Here is a 21,718-nt window from a genome sequence, read left to right on the forward strand (position 1 = left end):
CTCTGTTTTTGTTTCTTTTTTTTTAAAGATTAATTTATTTATTATATGTAAGTACACTGAAGCTGTCTTCAGACACTCCAGAAGAGGGAGTCAGATCTTGTTACGGATGGTTGTGAGCCACCATGTGGTTGCTGGGATTTGAACTCCTGACCTTCGGAAGAGCAGTCGGGTGCTCTTACCCACTGAGGCATCTCACCAGCCCGTTTTTGTTTCTTAAGTAAGATCTTCCACAGCCCAGGCTGCTGTTCTGTATGTCCTGAGAGTGGTCTACAATAGCCATGTTTCAGTTTCAAATGAGTGAGTTTATTTACATACACAGCAAGCAAAAGTAAAAGAAGAAATAGTAGCACACAGAGAGCAAAACACAACTTCCAGTAATGACCTCTAGAGGTAGCAGACAAAGGATCATCAAATCAGGGCCTACAGCCTCCAGCAGAAAGCGTCTGGGGAAGATGAGGCAGTCAGCTGAGATCCTGCTGAGAGCTTTCTCTCTCTGGGGGAGCTTTCTGTGGATGAATTGCTGGCTTGTTCCCACCGTAGACATTTTTGTAGATGGGATAAACAGCCGTAATGTCTGTCTTATACCTCTGGCTGTTCTCAAGGACACGGTATTTTTTAATACCCTTAGCTGCTGGCAGTTTTCCTTCTTGATAGTACAGCATTAAGGGGCCAGACTGTCTTAGGAAAGGGGGTTTTGAAAAACAGTTGAAATAAAAATGATGGAGTATGGGACAGGAGGATAAGGCCAAACAACACATGACATTTTACCACTATAGAGTATTCCAGCTGCTCTCCAGCTCACTAAGTAGTGAGTGTGACCCTGAACTCCTGACTCTTCTGCCTCCCAGGTCCTGAGGTTACAGACTTGTGCCTCCACACCCAGCTTCCGGTCTTGGTTGTGTAGAAGTAGTTGGTCATTTGGATGTACAGCCACTTCCTGTTATTTCCATACCTTATTTCATTTTCCATTTTTTTTTTCAGCTTATATATTTCACTCAGTACCCAGGAGATAGCCAGCAAGCCCAGAGAGTTAATAAGAAAACCAAAATTCTTTACTATTTGTTTTTTTTTTTTTAAGATTTATTTATTTATTACATGTAAGTACACTGTAGCTGTCTTCAGACACACCATAAGAGGGAGTCAGATCTTGTTACAGATGGTTGTGAGCCACCATGTGGTTGCTGGGATTTGAACTAAGGACCTTTGGAAGAGCAGTCGGTGCTCTTACCTGCTGAGCCATCTCACCAGCCCCCTATTTGTTTTTTATTTGCTGTGACAAATCACCCCACCCCTTCCAGGGTTTCTCTGTGTAGCCCTGGCTGTCTTTGAACTCTATGTAGACCAGGTTGGTCTCAAACTCAGAGATCCATCTGCCTCGCCTCCCAAGTGCTGGGATTAAAGGTGTGCCACTGCTCTGGAGTCTTAGAACAGTAGAAATAAATGTTTGCTCGTAGTTCTGGGCCACCAGTAAGGAACCAGGGTGTTAGCAGCCTCCACCAGAGAGCTCCAGAGAGTTCCCCACCATTGCAGGCTTCCAGTGGGAACTGCTTGTTTTCCTTGGCACGCCAGTCTATTCTTCCTCACACGGTTTTTTCCTCTGTGTATTGATCATTGATAATTTGCTGTGTGCTACTTCATGTGAAGAATAATAAAATTTAGTGTTAGTCACAGACCTCATAGGACCAAGGAAAAATGGACGATTTAAACAGGATTGGTTGTTATTGTTTTTGCTTTTTGAGGAAGAGACTCACAGGTTTTAAACTACATAGCTGAGAGCTAAAGCTGACCTTGAGCTCTGAGTGGGATGCTCCTGACTCCCACTCAGGTGCTAAGTGTACATGCCTAGCCAGAGTTGTTAAATATCAGATTTACAACCACATGCAGGGGTCAGAGAGATGGGTTTGAAGAGTTTTTAATTACTAACAACTCTTTCTCTAATAATTGAGGTTTTCCAAAATTTGAGACATACTTCTGGTTTTTAGTTTTATTTCCTTCCATAAATGTAGTAAGTTTTCCTCCATACTGTGATCATTGAAGGCAGGCAAGTGTGGCACTGACAGGTTTTGCCTTTCCCTCTCCTCCGTGCTGAGAACATTTAGATTACGTTCCTAAAGCTGGCCACCAAGGTCCAGCTATCAAAGTATTGAAGTTCAGCAATCAGAAGCCCCCTTTGGCTGCCCTAATTAACATGACAACTAAAACAAACCAGCTCATCCTAACCTGGGGTTCCTCTTTTCCCTTTATAACCTGCCGTTTGCCTTAGGCCCACCTCTGTTCCCACTCCAACCAGAGGCAGTCCTTTGTCCCTCTGAGGCAGGTTTCTCTCCCCCTCTCCCTTGTTCTTTTCCCCTTCTCTCTTGTCCTCTGTCTCCAGTCTTTGTCCTTTATTCTCTGCTATTTGTCCTCTTGGGGTAAATAACTCTCCTCTGTGCTGAGAACTTGGTCTGTGTGTCCACTTTATACCTGGATCTGAATGGGATTTGTCTTTCTTTTTTGTTTGTTTTGATTTGTTTTGTTAAGTCTTTTGAGACAGTTTCTCAGTGTAGCCCTGGCTACCTTGAATCTCTGTAGACCAGGCTGGCCTCAAACTCAGAGATCTACCTGCCTCTGCCTCCTGAGTGCTGGGACTAAAGGTGTGTGCCACCACTCCGAGCTGTGATTTATCTTCTTAACCCAGGTAACTTTTAGGGTTTTTTATTTTTAAGACAGTTTATTTTATACAACAGGATCTGTTAATCTCTCTCTTCTGTTTTCTTCCGTTGCTCATACATTTCTCTCTTTATGGATAAAGGTGGAATACTGTGGAACTCTGTTTTTACTCTCACAGTTCTGAAAGCTTGGTCTTCGTGTATTTGTAATTAATGATAGCACACGAGGTGAATGTTCTCTATGCATTAATAATCAGCTCTTCTCACTGTTTCACACACTAGTTTGTCTCTGTAGCTCTGACTGGTGTGGAACTCACTGTGTAGACCAGGCTAGCCTCATAGCTAGCTGCATCCCCAGTGCTGGGATTAAAGCTGTGTTTCACAGCACCCAGCTGTTTATTTCATATGTAAATACTTTTTAGGTTTGATCATAAGTTTGTCTTTCTAGTCTGCTCTGTGTGTGTGTGTGTGTGTGTGTGTGTGTGTGTGTGTGAGAGAGAGAGAGAGAGAGAGAGAGAGAGAGAGAGAGAGAGAATGGACATACCAAGTATTTTAACCATGTGCAGCCATTATCACTATCCTCTTGGTTTTTATAGCGGATTTCTACTTTAACCTACAGTAACATCATTCAGTTGGTCTTTGGCAGGTTGTTTAAATCTCGTGACTCCAAGATGCTGCCTGTGTCTTAGGATAGAGCAAGAGCTGAGTGAGGCGGTGAAAGGAAAGCACTCGCTCTCCCACCCTGCCCTTGTCCTCTCTATCTCTAGCTGGTGCTGAGATGTTCAGTTTTTTACAGCCTCGATTCTTCCTCACAAATAGTTATTGTTGCCATTTTTTGTCTAATTTTCAGGAGGAAATATATAAGTATTGGAACAAGCCTTTATTTACTTATTTGAAAGCTAATGTATAAAATCCAGATTCCTCCTTTGCATCACCCACTGTTAGTCACTGGTAAGAGCACGTTGGGATGGCCAGATATTCACAGAGAAACCTATCCTGGAAAAAAAAGGAACTGTGTTAATCTTTGAATACTTCTGTGCATACCTAACTGCCTGTAAATTCCTTTGCTGTATATAATATACTCAGGTATCCTGCGTTCTTTATACACTTCTCTTGAAGTTGTAATTAAGAGTGATACGTACTTTTACATAGGCACAGTATATATAAATATACTTATATATATTATACTTATATACAGTATATATAAATATATATACTTAATTTCCCTTTCTGCAGTAGCATAGCACATTGAAATAGACTAAGTTCTTATGGCCATTATGATCACAATATAAATAATGTTTTGATTCAGTTACAAAAGAAAGATTATGAAGTAGGAACCTAGAATTTTGAAGTATAAAGTATTTATTACTAATTATCTACTTTCTAACTTCTTAGCCATGAAAATAAAAGTAGTTGTGCTATTATACAAAGATTTGGCTTTGTTTATGACCATATGAAACTGCAATAGTATTCTAAAGTTGGGTGTTCCAGGACTCATGGCTCAGCTGGTAACAGCACTGTTGCCAAGCCTGGTGACCTGAATGGAATCCCCAGAACCCACATGGTGGAAGGAGAGGGCTGACTGCTGCGGCTGGCCTATGGGCTCCACATGTGCACCGCACAAGCCCAGTATCCCTGCAGAATAAACAAATGAGAGGAAATGATGTTGGCACGGGAGAGGTGACTCAGCAGAGAGCTGTCACTTGAGAGCAGGATTTCTTGGCAAGCCTGGGCAACCAACATTGTGAGGGCTCTCCCCCCCCCCCCAAACCCCCTGAAAAGTTCACAAAAAAACAGAACTGTCAGCTTCTTTGAATCAAACCAGTTTTTAGCTTTTTCATTGACAGTGTAGAGAAATGTGAACTCTTAGGAAATACTATTTTTCTTCTTGATATATATATTTTTTTGAGATTGCAGTTTAATTTCACATTTCCCTCTCTCCTCTTCTTCAAAGTTATAGCTTCTTTTTTCATTAATTGCTATTACATGCATATATATTTGTGTGTACATATATATCCTAAATATAACCCATTAAACCCATATGTTATGTTCATATTTCCATGAAGGCATATGAATACTAACGAGTTCTCATCTTCAGAAAAGATGATAAAGCAAGTGTATTTAGAAACTAGAAGTAAGAACCGAAACTTGGAAGTGCTTGAGACTTTATTGCTCAAGCGCTTGAAAGGTACTAACCCAGCATGTTTGTAACTTCATCAGCTAGTAACTGCATTCTTATTATGCTCATTTTCATAGCACTAAATCTTTTCACTTCTGTATCATAGCTGTTATTATTTGGTGTTTTTAAATCTGCATCTTACCACAGAATAATGTCAGGTTTCACTAATGGTAAAAATATGTACAAACTACAACTAATCCATGGGAATAAGAATTCTAGATTTTTGCAACAATTCTGTACTCTCATTACTCAGAGTGGAAACAAGAATTGTGTTTATGTTATACAGCTTCCTCGGTTGCTAGTGAGTGTGACTTTCTATTATGCAGCCTGTGTCAATTAAAAAAAAGTTGGGGTGACATAATGTTAGAAGCTTTACGGCTGAGCTGTTACATGCTCAGTGGTAGACTGTAGAGCACTTAGTCTGTGTGAGGCCCTTGCTTTGCTCTCTAGAATCACAAGAAAGAAAAGGAAAAAAAGAAAAGAATACAAGTTTTATTTAGCACATTAAAAAATGCTGAAAATGTAAAAAATACTTCAATCTTTCTATTAACAGATTTATATTTCAACTTAAAAATTATTAGAAGGAAGAATTCTCTATTGATAGCAATAGTTCTTAGGTATATATTTTACTGGATTGCTCCGATATAATTGATGGCTATTAACATATTCTATCCACAGATGTGTTTGAGTATGAATTGGAAAGTGTCCCAATACATTCGCCAGGAGTGAGGAGGTCCTGGGATAAATAGCATTGTTTCTTTGTAGGCTACTTTGATTTGGTTTGGTTTTGGTGGTATTGTTTTTGTTTCCTTTGATTTTGTTTGAGACAGTATTTCCCTGTATAGCTTAGGCTGTCCTCAGAGTTGCCGTAATTCCCCTGCCTCAGCCTCTTGAATGCTGGAATTACAGATGTGTGCCACCACACCCAGCTTTTGTTTTAAAATGATGGAAATTACTAATGATAATTGACCAGTTACTTAAAAATATCAAACCTGAGTTTTCAAAGTTTTTTTCTCTGAAATATGGAAACTGTCCTTTTATCCCTTCAGTTGAAAAGCTGTGAGGAGGGAGATTGGGAGTTTTTGAGATGTTAACAAGAATGTTTATTTTCAAAGAAGAAACAGAAGTAGGGGAAATTATTTTCTAATGTTTCCATAATGAAGTCACCTTATAACTTACTATATAATTTATCTTGAATAGCTCAAGATTATAACTTACCTTATCTTAAATTATTTCTGTTTTAGTTTGAATAGTTTGAACATTTGATTATGTATATTTAAGTAATATTTCTTTTAAAACTTATCACCCCTTTTTGGTCTGTAAAAAAAATTTGTGTTCTCTTTTAGTATTCAGATTTTTAAAGTAAATTAGTTTTGTGTTTAAAAATAAAATTAAAAATACTATTACTGTCGTTTTTAATGATTGTCCTCACCTTCCTCTATCCCGATGTACATTTTAACTCTGCCTCAGGGAAGAGATTCCCCTTCCTCTTTGCTTAGAGCAAGTCTAGAGAATACTTTAGATTGCAGTTTTTACGTTTACGTCCTGATTGAGAAACCATGAACTGTTCTCACTCACTCTCTGTGTGGGTAAGTAAGGTTCACTGTCGACGGCTAACGAGTGAAGAGGCTCACTTTCTCTAACAATTTGATCCTATTTTGTTTCCTCTTAGGGTTTGAAGGCATACATTTACTAATGTATGCTTGCATAGTGCAGTCATCACACAGATTTTAATTAAAGTAATCATAAACTGGTAAGACAAAAAGGCTTTATTTTTTTATAATTACAAATCAGTTTCATGGTCACATAGATTATACTCTTCCGTGTTGAGCAAAACAAGTCAGGGAAGGTTGTAGCCGTGAGCTTTCATTTTGCATCCTGTAATTCCACAGTGCAGATTGTCTGCGTCATGTACTTGCAACACAGCTTTTGAGGCTCTGCATGAGCCACACGTGAATGCGTTGAGCATCAAATACTTCTGACCTTTAAACTGGTTTTCTTTTGACATTTAAGAGCAGAGGAAGGAGTAAAGCTTTATCATCTAATTGTTAAAGTTTTTCATCTGCTTGTAATTGTTTTCTGTCCTTTCCTGGTTTTATGCGTGGCTCTAAACAGTATATTGTATTGTACAAACGAGAGCCACACAAGTTGAGTGGGTACCAGCAGAAACAAAGGCTTTGGTTCTCTCTGCTTCTCTTGTTTGTTTCAATATCGCTGCAGCAGGAGTCTGAACTTACTTTAACTGTCTGTTACGCTTCGTTCGATAGTTGGTAGGAGAAATCCTACAGGATTTCTTAAATCCTTAAGCAGCATTTCTCTGGGAAACAGCCACCTCGGTTAAGTAGGGATGGAGGATTTTGTTTTTATAATGTATCCCGTTAGCAGGTCAAAGATGGTGATTTTCTTCTTTTGTTTAAAAATTAGAACCAGAGGAGTAGGGTTTGAAAAGTAGATTTATTTAAATAATTACCTAGTATATTTAGTGGAAGTTCATTATTTCAGATTAAACTGGATCCTAGCTTTACATAATTATTTTTCCTTAATTCTCATATTTAAGGTTTCACTTTACCTGTTTATTTGCTTTATTGAGATCCAGAAGAATTATATTTTCATTTAAATTGATTACATATAGATAGATAGTTGATTGTGATATATTTAATTGATTTTCCAGTTTGTCCTATTTAAAGCCATTCTGTGTGTCTGCTAACAGTTATGTAAATGTTCCACATTAAAGCAGGTTAGATGTTATCATAACTTACTGACCTGCTAGGCCAGTCTCTATCATTTTAAATGTAACCCTAATCCTTAAAAAAAAATTGTTTTATTATCTTCACATGGCTGTCATTGTAAAGTGTTTAATGCATTAGGCACTATAGTAACCAGTAGAAGTGGCTCCACGTGTTGGCTTTTGCAGGGCCTTACTTACAGAAGTAAGTCATTGGGTACAGCTCTCGTGACTTGGAACGTGTTGAGGAGCCACGTGCAAGTTTGAGATTTCAAGATTGGAACTAACGTAGAATGCTAGCTTGAGTAGCAAAATATTAAAAAGTTATTCTGTGATGGCCTCGATGATAACAGTTTATAAGTATATAAAGCATTGCATTCCCCTCTTTTTACACACAGTTTGTGAAGACCGCAGAGACCTGCAATTCAGTCCTGTAAGTGTGTAAGGAGATAGTGGTCCTCATGGAGGAAGAACAAGACCTACCAGAGCAACCGGTGAGTTTTTCCTTCAAGTTCAGTTTGGTTGTATAAAGCAGATCTAAGAGATTTTGAATATTACTCAGTTACACATACAGAATCCAAGTGAGAAATGGGAGTGAAGAACAGAGTCTTTAGTACTTTTCTTCTAAGAAAGCAATGTTTTATGTTCTCTTGCTTGGCTATATGCAGTCTCCGCTGGCCTCAGCCTCCCAGATCGGGATCACAGCTGTGCACTACCTTGCCTGACAAGTTGATGTTTTTCAACTCAAACTTGGCTGCCTTGATGCTAAGGAATCTCTTTAAAGGGCGCACTCAGCGTTGCCAGATGAGTGTTGCCCTCTCTGTATGTCTTGAGAGTAGCATGGTCAGGATTGCTTTGCCGTTCTGCTAACCCTCTCAGACAAGGTAACTGTAAAAGCTAGGGAGACATCAGCAGCTGATAAGGAGACCTTTCGAAATTATTAAATGTGATTCCCTATCCTTGGTGAGTTACGAATAATCAGGGGAGTAATAGTGTTGAAATCATCCTGAACAGCATATATAGGAAGTGCACTGTTAGCAAACAGTTGAACTATAGATACTAAATGTACCAAGGAGAATGGCATCACTGAGTGTTTAGTAAGACAAAAGTCTATTTATAAAATCAAAGACTTATGTAAATGTTAACATACTATTGAAATGGGACTCACTAGTTACTCCCTTCCTAAGTAAAGTAACAAGAACTGTGAGACTAACCTGCTAACGGCTCATCTCTTCTATCTGCTTCCGTTCCTTCACGCTCTGTTCAGTTTCTATAGCATTATGCAGAGCCTCCATGTTAGAGGAAGGTAAGACACTGAAGCAGCACTTTAAGCCTGGAACGTCTGCTGTGTGGTTATTGTTACAGAAACTCACTCACTTCCTTATTTGCTTGTGCTCCTGGTGTAAATGTGTCAGGGCGACCATGTGAACACATGGACATGTCAGTGCTGTTGGAAAAGGCACACTGCACCCGACAGATCACGGGGAGGGTACCAGTGTCAGTAAGGAGAGAAAGCAGCTAAGGAACACCATGACCTTAGGCTTCCTTAGATTTTCTACATAAAGATCACACAGACAGAAATGGTCTGACTCATTAAAATATTTATTTATTTATTCATTATTAGATATTTTCTTTATATACATTTCAATTTCTATTCTGAAAGTTCCCTATACCTTCCCTCTGCCCTACTCCCCTACCCACCCACTCCTGCTTCTTGGCCCTGGCATTCCCCTGTACTGGGGCATATAAAGTTTGCAATACCAAGGGGCCTCTCTCCCCAGTGATGGCCGACTAGGCCATCTTCTGCTACATATGCAGCTAGAGACACGAGCTCTAACTGGCTGTTTTGTGATTGAGAACAGGGACAACAGGAATGTAAGAGTTTGGGTGGCCCCCTGAGCTGGTGCAGACCAGGAGTCCCACACTTGGTATAGTGATTTGTTTTTTGCTAACTTGACAGAAGCTAGGGTTGTCTCAATTGAGAAGATGGCTCCCATCTTAATGCCTGTAACAGCACCCACCACAGTTGTTGCTTCAGTTCTTGCTCTGGCTTCCCTCAGTGAGGGGCTATCACCTGGAAGTGTAAGATGAAATAAATCCTTTGCTGCCCAAGTGGCTTTTGATCACAGTGTTTATCACATTAATGGAAACCCTAGTGGAGATGTTTGGGAAGTGGAGGCAGGAGCATGCTGCAAAATGCGTTCTAAGTCAGCACTGGCTACATGAGACCCTGTCTCAATATCTAAGCAGGTGCTTCATCTCCGAGCTCGCCTTTGGGTATTTCCTAGGTTCAGTTACTCTTTGTTTTCTCTATTCAAGCAGAGTCTTACACCAGCAGAGAGAAAGAAAGGGTCCTCCCCCTGCACATAGGATTGCCGTATTTTGTAAGGTTGCTTATGACAACATTACAAAGCTATATTGTAATTTGATGGTTTCCTCTCCTTATTAGCTAAGTGCAGCCTGGTATTATTATTTGCTAGATGTGACTGTTTTTCCAAAAAATGAAAAAGGATCTACTTAGCCAGCTGTGGGGGCACGTGCTTTTAATCACAGCCCTCAGGAGACGAGACAGGCAGATCTCTATGAGTAAAATGAGTTCTAGGCCAGCCTGGTCTACAAAGCAAGTTCCAGGATAGCCAGGGCTGTGACAAAGAGAAACTATGTCCTGAAACCAACAAAAGGTGGAGGCTGTCTACCTTTTTATTTCCTGTTTTGGCAGGTTACAGTATGAATAAAGAATACTGGCTTTATGCCCCCCACGTGTTTGAGGGATGACAAATGCTTTAAATTGCTGAGTTCATTCTCCTTCGTTTGTTACCGGATTTCTCAGATGTGTATATGTGTGTACATGGTTTTGTGTCTCAAGCAATTTGGTTTAAAAACTCATCCCTATCTAATTCCTGAAGTTAGCACACAGTTGAAACATTATCATAATGAAATGGACAATATAGGGAAATATAACCAAACCCAGCACAGTCAGCTGTGGTCTTCAGTTTACTCTGAAACTTACTTAGGACATCCGCTCCCATCTGCCTTGGTCCAGCAGCCTCTTTATGTTTTTACACTTAATGTTTCCTTCCCATCCATTTTCTATCTTTGTTTTATCAGAATGGTGCCTAAAGTTCAGAGTAGACTGTGTTATCTCGCAAGTGCTCAAAGGCTCCCTGCTATCCTCAAGGTAGACTTGAGCTCCCTAATCTGATTCCTAAGGATGGATCTTGGTGATTAGGCTGCCTGCTGTCATGATCTCTTCCTTCAGACAGGCTAATTGTAGGTGCAGTGGGTTTTCAGTACATTGAATTTCGTGTTCTTTACTATCAGTGAACCCTTTTTGCCCGTTTTCATATATATATATTTTTTTTTTCTTAACATAGCAGCTTTTCTCCACTCTGACAGAGCTCTTCCTCTTTACCTCACTAAATTACTCAGCTTATCAGGTTTCACCTTAGGCTAGTTATTTTCATTTTCTTTTCTTTTTTCTTTCTTTCTTTTTTTTTTTGGCTTGTTTGTTTTTAGACAGGCTCTTTATAGCCTTGGCTGTCCTTGCAACTTGCTTTGTAGAGCAAGCTGACATCGAACTCTCAGAGTTCTACCTGTCCTGTTCCCCACAGCACTAAGACTAAACGAATATGTTATCATACTCTGGTTCTCAATTGAGTTAAAACCATAGGATATTATTTAAAGGTGTAAACCTGGTGGTTTAACAATAGCTGAGACTTTTTCTCTTCTAAAATTATGGCAGGTAGTAAACTGTCATTGAATTTTTTTTTTTCCTAATTCAGTTTCTGTTTAAAGCATTGTTTTCCTTCCTTGGGCTACATCTCCTTCTCCCACTTTTATAATGGGGTTAGATTCTTTATTAGAGCCCGCATGCCATCCTGGGGTTCTTCAACCTCTTGTTTGGCTTATTGCAAGTTACTACTATTACCAAAGTTCCACATTTATGTGTAATGACATTTGAGGTCAGAACAAAATGAAGCACTAACATCTTAGTTAATATATAGTCAGCCTTCTCTACCAAGTGTCAGTCAGTATGTGTCAGTGTCTGACCAACTGAAGGTGAGTATAATGGGCAGAGGCTCTTTCTAGTATGCACATTCTTCAGACATTCCCAGTATAGCAACTATTCACATAGTACTTACATTGTGTTACATATTATAAGTGGTTGAAAGATGGCTGAAGTACATGAGAACTATGTGAGGTAACATAAAGGACCGGAGGCTATAGAATTTCCTATAGTGAGAGTCCCTCAAGCCCGCTGCTTGAGATGCTGAGACACAGCTGGGTTTGAGAGTCGGATCACTGCACTGATTTCTGTGTGTGCTGATGTTTACAGGTGAAAAAAGCCAAGATGCAGGAACCACGAGAACAGACTTTAAGGTATTTGTAAAACTGGGCTTATTTTTAACCATCGGCTTTAATTTTTACCTCGTGCTGATTGCTGTGGGGTGTGCTTTGTGCTGACGGCTTCTTAGTTCTCACTGTCACCTTTCATTTGGAAATTACTTGGTTTCAGATTAAAACTTCTCTTTAGTTGGATTTATTAAACCCAAACCAGAGACAACAACAACAACAAACAACTGCTCCTCCAATACAGCTTTTCCTCTAAGGTGTATACAAATCTTTTGTTGTTATGCCTTCAGGCATTTGTAGAGAAACTCAAATGAAAAAACGATATATTCTTCAGTCAAATATACAGTATACAAACCTGGAAGAAGAGACTGAAATAAGGCAAATATAGAATTTGGCATTAACTATCAGTTGAATGTGATGCCCTAGATGTTTGTCCACTCCTGTAGAAAGGAGGCCTCTTTTTAGCACCACACGTTTTGTCTCCTATGCCATCATCTACTACTGTAGACAGACTTGGGAATGTTAGCTTTCTCTGCCCTTTTCCAGTGTTATGCTTGCCAGCAAGAGTATGTTCTTGCATCAACACAACTGTCCACCTATTCTATACATATTCCCAATCTACTTGCCAATACACCACAGCTTTTCTTAAAACCCAGATTGTTCATCTGCCCCTGTCACTAACACCGCACTAGAACTGCACTGGCGCAGGCTCGCTCCATGGGTGCTTTCATCTTGGGTAGACACCCTTCATGGCGGGTCTGATTTCCGGTGTCTAAGAATCATCCTAAATCTTTCCTCCTTTCATCTTTACTCTGGTCTCCTCCCTTTCTCTTTAATTCCCATTTTTTTTAAATTCACTCAGCAGGGGAACTAACTTGCTACCTAATTCAAAGACAAATTAAGAGATATTAAAAAGAAGCATCTTGCCAGGTGGTGGTGGTGCACGCCTTTAATCCCAGCACTTGGGAGGCAGAGGCAGGTGGATTTCTGTGAGTTCGAGGCCAACCTGGTCTACAGAGTGAGTTCTAGGACAGCCAGGGCTACACAGAGAAACCCTCTCTTGAGAAACCAAAAAAATTAAATAAATAAAATTTAAAAATAAATAAATAAAAGCATCCCGCTTCTCATCAGCTCTGCTGTAGATACTTTCTCTTTCCTTCTGAGAAGTCATTTCTCCTGCTCTGCTAAACAAAGCACCTACTAACTTTGTCTTTTCCTGAAGTCCTCTCTCTCTCTTTTTTCCCCCCGCTTTAATAAGTATTAAATCTATTAGTAAGTAACCCTAACATACAATGTACCATTTACCCCTCTTCCTTCAACAGAGTCTCACTGTGACCCTTAGCGTCCTAAGGACTGAGATTTGTTTATTTATTATTATTTTTTAAAGATTCATTTATTTTATGTATATGAATACACTGTAGCTGTCTTCAGACACAGCAGAAGAGGGCATCAGATCCCATTACAGATGGTTGTGAGCCACCATGTGGTTTCTAGGAATTGAACTCAGGACCTTTGGAAGAGCAGTCAGTGCGCTTACCGGCTGAGCCATCTCTCCAGCCCAGTACTGAGATTTAAAAAGTTGAGCCACCATGCCCTTAAACCTTCTCCTCCATCCACCATCCTATGATTGAATCCAGCCTTGTGTGTCCTGGGAGGAGCTTCATCACTGAGCTACATCCCACAGCCCTTACAGCATTTTTAAGAATATGATTGAGAAGCAGCTTGTACATGAACTTGTGTGACTGTCAAACCCATCCATCTCTAACGTCTTGCTTTCCGACACTGAAATTTTATATCTGCTAAACAAAACTTCCCTGTACATCCCTTACCCCCACCGCCCCAACCTGTTTCTGCTTTCTGATTTTGTGACATTAGTCTGTGGGCTTGACTATTCTAAAAACTTCATGTAAAGGGCTATAAGATTATGTACATAGTCAAAAAGACATACATACATAAAGTCTCGCATGGCTCAGAATTTCCTCCTTTTTTTTTTTTTTTTTTTTTTTTGGAGTCAGGGTTTCTCTGTCTGCTCAGGCTGTCCTGGAACTCACTCTGTAGACCAGGCTGGCCTTGAACTCAGTGATCCACCTGCCTCTGCCTCCTAAGTACTGGAATTAAAGGCCTGTGCCACCACAGGAAGGAATTTCCTTCCTTTTAAGGATGAATAATACGTTTATGTTTTTCTTTCATCAATCAATCATTGATAATAGACAGGAACTCTATTGAATGAGAAAGTATTTGAACTGTGCAGTTTATAAAGTCTGACCTTTTCTGGTCATTTTTATTTTTAAGCAATTTTTTTGTTAAGCAAATTTTACATTTATATATGTTCTGAAGGTAATAATATTTTCAGACAGTATATAATTTCTCTAGGGACAATTTTAAATATTAACAAAGTGCTAGAGTGAATTTACTGTCTTGGTGGTGTGTTTCTAGTCTGTGCGTCCTGTGTTGCATATGAAGAGGACTTCGCTATAACAAAATTCTAGAATCAAACTGGAATCAAATACCCTTTGGAGATGGTATGCTCAGTGTATATGAGGTCATACTACTTCTGAGATTCAGGATCTGAAAATATTCTTTAGCAGTGGATATGAGTTTGAAACTCAGGCTTATCCCAAATATACAGGAAAGATAAACTATCATTGCAGTCAGAAATTTGGGTCCAATTTCAATTTCTTCCTTGTGTGAATTCTATTTAAGCAGGTTTGAGATGAGATTCAGAAGTCCTTAACTTTTATCTAAAATTCAGGCCACTATAATAATGTCGCCATTTCGGTGTGTTCAGTATGACTAACCCATGTCGTTTATCTCTTTCTTTCCCCTTTGATCTCCATTTCCTAACTTGGGTAGTAGTTTGGTGTTCAAAAGTGAAATCATTTGAACAGAGGTAAAATTGAACTTTGAAATTTTAACATTAAAAATGAAATTTCCAGGCTGGAGAGATGGCTAAGCCGTTAAAGGCACTTGCTGCTCTTGCAGAGGAGCAGGATTTTGCTCAGCACCCGCATGCTGACTCGCAAGTGTTTGTAATTCCAGTTCTAGGGGATCTAATGCTTTCTTCTGGGTCCATGGGTACCAGGCACACACGTGGTCCACATACATGTATGCTGGCAAAACTCATATACATTAAAAAATGACAGTTAAAAAAAAATAAATGTAGCAGGCATAGTGATACATGCCTCTACTCCCAGCATTTAGGAAATAGAAGCAGATGGATCTATGATCTTGAGTCCAGGCTGGTCTTATTGAGCTTCAAGCCAGCCAGAGATCCTGTCTCAAAAAACAGCTGGGCAGTGGTGGCACACATCTTTAATCCCAGCACTTAGGAGACTTGGGAGGCAGAGGCAGGTGGATTTCTGAGTTCCAGGCCAGCCTGGTCTACAGAGTGAGTTCCAGGACAGCCAGGGCTACACAGAGAAACCCTGTTTCGAAAAAAACCAAAACCAACCAACCAAACAAACAAGTAAATGTAACTGAAAAATTAATTTAACATTTAAAATATATCAGAAGAAAATTCTTTTTTAAATAGTGCCTTGATATTAGAGGTTGGCTTCAAAGGTCATATGAGAGCTTTAAATGCTGCTACTTTTACCTCAGTTAGGCATTTTTATCCTCAGATATAGAGCCTCTGGCACAGGAGTCTTTTCCTCCCTGGGGAGAAAGAATAAAACAAGTTTTTATCAGGCAATGTAAATGTGGGAAGGGTGCATGGCTGAAAACAGAAATAGAACAGCTGTGATTACTGTGTTCTTGTGTCTGGACTTGCCTACTTTTTATGTCCTTACCCTTCTAACCCAGTGAGGTGGGTTCTGTTTGTATCTTCACTGACAGACTGAGGCTGGAGAGGTTAGTGACGTGTTCAAGTCATCCAGCTAGTTATTGGAATGTGAATTCTGACTTGGCATTCCAGCTCTAATGCTTGCACTCGGTGACAAAGTTAACTAGTTTTTTCACGATGGGGTCTCATTCTGTTTTTGAAGACTGGATTTAAACTAATTTTATAAACCATATTGACCTTAAACTTATGATAGATAAATCCTCCTGCCTCAGCATCCCAAGTACTAGAATTAGGAGTGAGTCACTCCATGCACTTAGAATCTATACTCTAACCAGTATGCTCTTTTGGTTGGAAGTGATGGAGTACTGGGACTTAAAGGGAAAGAAAAGGAGGAAGACATTCTAAAGGACTCAACCTGGAGTCATCTCTATTGCAGAACTTTAGGGCATGGGCATGCTTGCAGCATTGTAGTTTCTCAGGGACTCTATGGCCTCTGCTGGCCTCAGACTCATTTATTAGAAGATGGCCTTGAACTCCCGATCCTTCTGCCTTAAATCTCCCCAGTGCTGGGATTATGGGTGTACACCGCACACCCAACTGAACTCTCTTAATAGGAGAAATACACCAAACTGAACAGTTTTAAGGGTTCAGAACTCCTCTGCGACAAATATATTTAATCATTAAAAACTTCAAATTAAGATTTGTAGCTGATGATGAACCACTGTCTCTGATAAGACATCTCCCTACTTTGTTATACTTTTAACCAAAGTAACAAATACATAGAAAAGTATGGAAATAAGGTACTGTATCTTTGAGAATAACCAACCGAATGGATTTCAAATGTTCTTACCACAAAGAATAAGTATATGAGCTAGTGGGTGTGTTAACTAGCTTGGTTCACTGTTTCATAGTATAAACATGTCAACACCTTACCTTATGGTCCATCCATATACAATGTATATAATATTTTTAAAGTGATAGCACTGTTAGATATTCGGGGTTGTTTTATTGAGTGATCTTAGAGAAAAAAATTGACTAGTCTGTGACTTAGCTGAGCCTTCCCAGTGATACAAAATTTTCAGGGAATCTAGGGCTATGAAAAAGACAGTCGAAGACTGAAGGTAGTGCCCTGGCCTTCTTTCAACTTAGTTCGTAAAACTAAGACTAGAAAGATCTAGATTTACTTTTGACTGGGCTAGCCGAGGAGGAGATGGGTTTGACTTTATGATGGGTTTGAGCATTGCAGCAGCTCAGGTCTCGTGTGCTTGTTTTATTCTCCTAGTCAAGTAAACAACCCAGATGCCAGTGATGAGAAGCCTGAGACCTCCAGCCTTGCGTCAAATCTCAGCATGTCAGAGGAAAGTAAGTACCATGCTTTATGCACCGTGGATGCAGTATTTCCATAACCACACGATGTTATTCCTGTATAATTGGGTCTCACTGAGGTGGATGTGGTATTTCCATAACCACACGATGTTATTCTTGAATAATTGGGTCTCACTGAGGGTCTGGGTTGTCCAGACTGTCTAGAAGGCTCCTCTCCCCTGTTCACAGTGTACTGCGATAAGCATCTTTGACCAGCTGAGGGCAAGCCTCATGGATAGCCTCATCAAGGAGTCGTACTTGGTGACTTCAGTTCTGTTTGCAGGTTGAACTTCTAAAAGTAGTAGCATTTTATTAGAAATCAAAAAAGCTATGGGCTAATGCCTGACTGTTCTTCAAGAGCATTAAAACAAAAACTGAAAACCAAGGAATCTTACCTATCAGTCTTTAATGTCTTTTATATTTTTTCATCCTAAACCCCAATCCTAATTTAACTCAACTCTCTCTCCTCTATAAATGTGTACAGATAACTAAGCATCATTGGGTAGAATTATATACTTCATTGAGCAGTTACAGCTAGTCATAACCACAGGGCTTCCTTTTTTCGTTTCTCTAGTGACTGTTTATGTTTTAACTTACAGCTCTGCTTCTTTGAAAACCTCAGGACGCATTCACCTGTCCTCATGCTTAACTTTTGTCTTCTCAGATAAAAGCTTCACACAAGCTGCTCTGATGACACTGTCCCACCTCTAGGCTTCCCCGTGTTGGTACCCATACTGTCTTCTGTCCTCCTTGTTAGAACTGGAGGGGTTCTTGCTCTTACCAACTGGAAGTCCTGTGTTTGTGTTCTGTGTCCTCTCTGGCCTTCCCCAAGATTTGCTATGATGCTTATCTCCCCTCCACTCCTGCAGATCACACTCTTCTTAATTCTCCTCAGACACGTGCTCTGGTAGCTACCATCTTTCATATACAGGTCTCTGTGTCTCGTGCTCCGTCAGAACCACTGAAAAGAATTGCTCTTGCTGGTTTCCCTCTGTTTGCTCCTCAGCAGGTTGACTTACCTTCCTTTGTCTCTCTCTTCCTGTGAAACTGCTTAGCAAGGTCCTCAATTGCTGTCATATTGCCAATTCTAGTAGACGTTTCTCTCTCCTCATAGTCTGTGTCTCAGCATGTTTCCTCTCACTTACCTTCTCTGATGACCTTTCCTCTAGCTATACTTGAATGTTAGAAGGCCTCAGGCTTGGGTTCTAAGCTAACATCATCTTCAGAGATGCTTCCATCCATTACATTCCTCTAAATGTCATACATTGCTAACAAATGCCTAATTAATTTATTAGGGATTAGAAGCAGGGTTTCTCTATGTAGCCCTGGCTGCTCTGAAACTTGTTAGGTAGGCCAGGCTGGCCTTGAACTCACAGAGATCCACCTACCTCTGCTTCGTGAGTGTTTTTAATTAAAGGCGTGGAGCTTCATGCCCAAATACCACATTTTTATTTCCTGTGTGATTTCTCTGATTTCATTTGTGTATCCAACTGCCTACTTGAAATCGTTAGTGTCTGAAAGCAAAGTCATATATAATATGTAAGAAGCTCTTTTTTTTTTCCTTTTACCTAATCAGATCTTCTCCCAAACATGCTCATCCTAGGACGTTCGTTGCCTCACTGTCTAAAAGAGAAACTGGAAAGCCATCCTGCACTTCCCTGTCTTCCTTATTCCATCCATCTGAGCTGATGAGATGGTGTGCGGTTATACCTCTGCTCTTTGCCTCATCCCCACCATCGCTACTGTGTCCAAAGCAGTGCACTACTTTAAACCCTCTACTGTATAATATCGGGCTGTGCCCTGACGTTGTGCCCATCACTGTTTCCAGGTACTGCCAAGCTCCAGGCTTAGTCTGACATGGGAGGAGGGGTAGATAAGGGTTTGAGTACCTGTCAATGGAGTGGAAATCATCTCACAGAATTTAAAGTACCCTAGTCTATGTCCCAGGATGGATAAAATATTCGTATCTAATTGAGATAACCTTCATTTCTGTCATTCTGAATACAGATAAAACTGATCTTCAAGCTTTTAATAATCTTTTAAAGGCCTCAAACAATGGCATTGGACCAGATCTTTTATAATAAACTCATAGGTATTTGTCTTTCTCCCGGTTATGAAATGGCCCCTTATCTTCTCCTGACGTTTCCTTCCTGTACAAGTCACTCTTTCAGGGAACGTAGCTTACATATAAGCCAGATGTTCCTCTTCAGTCCATCTTGGCAACTGAAGAGCTCCTTTTGTGATGCTAAAGTCAGAACAGGGCAGGAGCCTGGCCAAGCATTTATGGTGCAGCTCTGTGTATAATGAACCGCAGTGGAGCCTAACTTTCTACACCTATCAGTCTTGAGCCACATATTTGTAGATTTATAGCCTTTATCCCAGTTGTGATCTTGATGGTCAAGCTTTCATTGCAGCTTTTTCCAGATAAAGTCATGGAGGGCAAGAGGACACCAGGTGGACACTTCACTGCAAGTCTTGGAGCATCTGCTTGGCCAGACTTAAAGCCTTTAGTATAGAGCAGAAAGTGATAATACAAAAATCTGTTCCCGTCTGTGCTGCTGTTGGTTCTACGTAGCAATAGTATGAGATTGGAAACTTCTACCAAAGCTGTCTCTCATTAGTCCTTCTTAGGGCTTTTTCCACTTAGGGTAAGCATCCAGTCTGAGGACATCGAGGAAGCACTGTGTGATTTCCTAGGTATGGGTTTGACTTTCTAAGTTTGTCAGTGAGCATAGCTGAGCGCCTAGGACGTTTTGCTTTATAGAGAGTTGAGGTCAGTGACGAGGAAGTAAAGATTAGCTTACTTTCAGATGTTTTCTGTGTCCATCTATCCCCCTCCATCCTGTCTTGCTTCTTTCACTGCCTTTTAAACTCTACAGACAGGTCTGTAAATGTAGAGATGAGGAGTTTTCTTTGCACTCTTGGAAATTTTTTGGCATCCAGCTTGTGTGTTATTCACCTTGAAGAACTATATAGTAAGATATATAAATTTTTCAATTACTTTTTAAAATGTTCTAATTTTTTTACCTAATAATATCTTTCTTTCAGTTATGACATGCACCGATTACATCCCTCGCTCATCCAATGATTATACCTCACAAATGTATTCTGCAAAGTAAGTTGAATAATTATTTCCAAACTTTTCTCTAGGCTCATTACAAATTTAATATTTAACTTTTTTCACCTCCCTTGTTCTCTGTCTTTTACTCCAATTTTTATCACATCTAAACATACTCTGTGTATCATCCTTGTACAAATCAGGTAGTAGCTGGAATAGATTACTATTACATAGGAACCCATTAATCATGGCACTCATGTGATCTGATCCTTTCTCTACATTGACATATGGATCAGTAAAAACAGCTCAGCATCTCTTCAGATCAGCAACTGCAAACCTTTGAGCTTAAGCTGGGATAAGCATAAAGGTTGAAGTTACAAAGAAGTGCATTTTAGACCTTCACAGCATAAGGCCGGTGTTTGCCAACAACCAGTTTAGTCATCTTTAAGGTGGTTAGGGTACAGAGCAATGTTTGTACCAAGTTGCAGTTGTGTATTAATGAAGAATGGGCCTGGGCCCATATACAGGCAGAAACAACTGCACCCATTAAACCAGCGTGTTCTTATGTAATTACAAATGCGAGTTTCATGAAGAGACTGGTTGCAGAGGTGCGAGATCCCTAGCAGGCTGTTAGGGAAGGGAGCTGGTTTGTTTCCTTGGTGTGCCATTCAACTCCACAAGCGTCCTGCTATGTAAGTTATACCGTGTTAGTAGTTTCAGAGATGAAAGATTGGGGTAATGAATCTTCTCATTTCACTTTTGAAATATTCTTACTAACGTGGTATTTTTTGTGAAAGCATGGGAAGGGAGAGTATGTTCTTTACAATATCTGGATATTAACTGTTTTGAGATACTGTTTCAAAGGACTCTCGTGTGACTTGAGTAGCAACTCTTGTCTGGATTATGTTTCAGGCTTATATCTGGCTAATGCAAGTCTCTGAGACTGTTAGAACATGAGTATGTTGCATACAGCAAATCCATCCCTAAGTATAGACAGTTGCTGCACTCAGACACTTTGTTCAGCTGTGCCCTTTGCCTTCATCCTCACCCCCTCACCACTTACTGGAACCATTGCATTCATCTCCTTGTTTAACCAGACCTCCATTTTTACACCCTTCTAAATCCATTTTAGGAAACAGTGAGTCTAGGGCCTTCCAGTTGTTTTGGATTTGTCTGAACTCTAGCCTGGCACTGAGGGCCACAATCCTATCTTTCTCCTTTTTACATGTTCCTGTCCTTCCTCAGTGTGCCTCCATTAGGATTAGAGTAAGGCTTCCTCCTGGACGCTGAAGCCCTTTGCCTCCTCTCTCTGTTCCTCTGCCAGGGCTTTATTCTTGCCCTGGAACACTCTGTCTCTATTTTGTGGATAGTTTACCTGCTCAGTGCACACGCTACTTCTTTCTAGCCTTTCTTTATTATCTGCTTCCAAAGATGGTTTTTTGGGGTGGGGGTGGGGGGACCTTTTGCCTTGTTAAGATATAACCCTTCTGGGGCTGGTGAGATGGCTCAGTGAGTAAGAGCACCCGACTGCTCTTCCGAAGGTCCAGAGTTCAAATCCCAGCAACCACATGGTGGCTCACAACCATCCGCAACGAGATCTGGTGCCCTC

General features: G+C 40.2%; 1 protein-coding gene across 1 annotated transcript in view; it reads left to right on the top strand.

Moving 5' to 3' along the window:
* Window positions 1–21,718, top strand: part of Eya3 (EYA transcriptional coactivator and phosphatase 3) — an 84,162-nt gene that overhangs the window by 10,776 nt on the left and 51,668 nt on the right. The window contains exons 2-5 of the mRNA XM_029476027.1: window positions 7,951–8,046; window positions 11,889–11,932; window positions 16,969–17,048; window positions 20,100–20,166. Coding sequence (XP_029331887.1) covers window positions 8,014–8,046; window positions 11,889–11,932; window positions 16,969–17,048; window positions 20,100–20,166 — 224 coding nt within the window. The 5' untranslated portion in view covers window positions 7,951–8,013. The remainder of the gene's footprint in view (window positions 1–7,950; window positions 8,047–11,888; window positions 11,933–16,968; window positions 17,049–20,099; window positions 20,167–21,718) is intronic.

Source organism: Mus caroli, chromosome 4 (assembly GCF_900094665.2).
Source record: "Mus caroli chromosome 4, CAROLI_EIJ_v1.1, whole genome shotgun sequence".
NCBI lineage: Eukaryota > Metazoa > Chordata > Mammalia > Rodentia > Muridae > Mus > Mus caroli.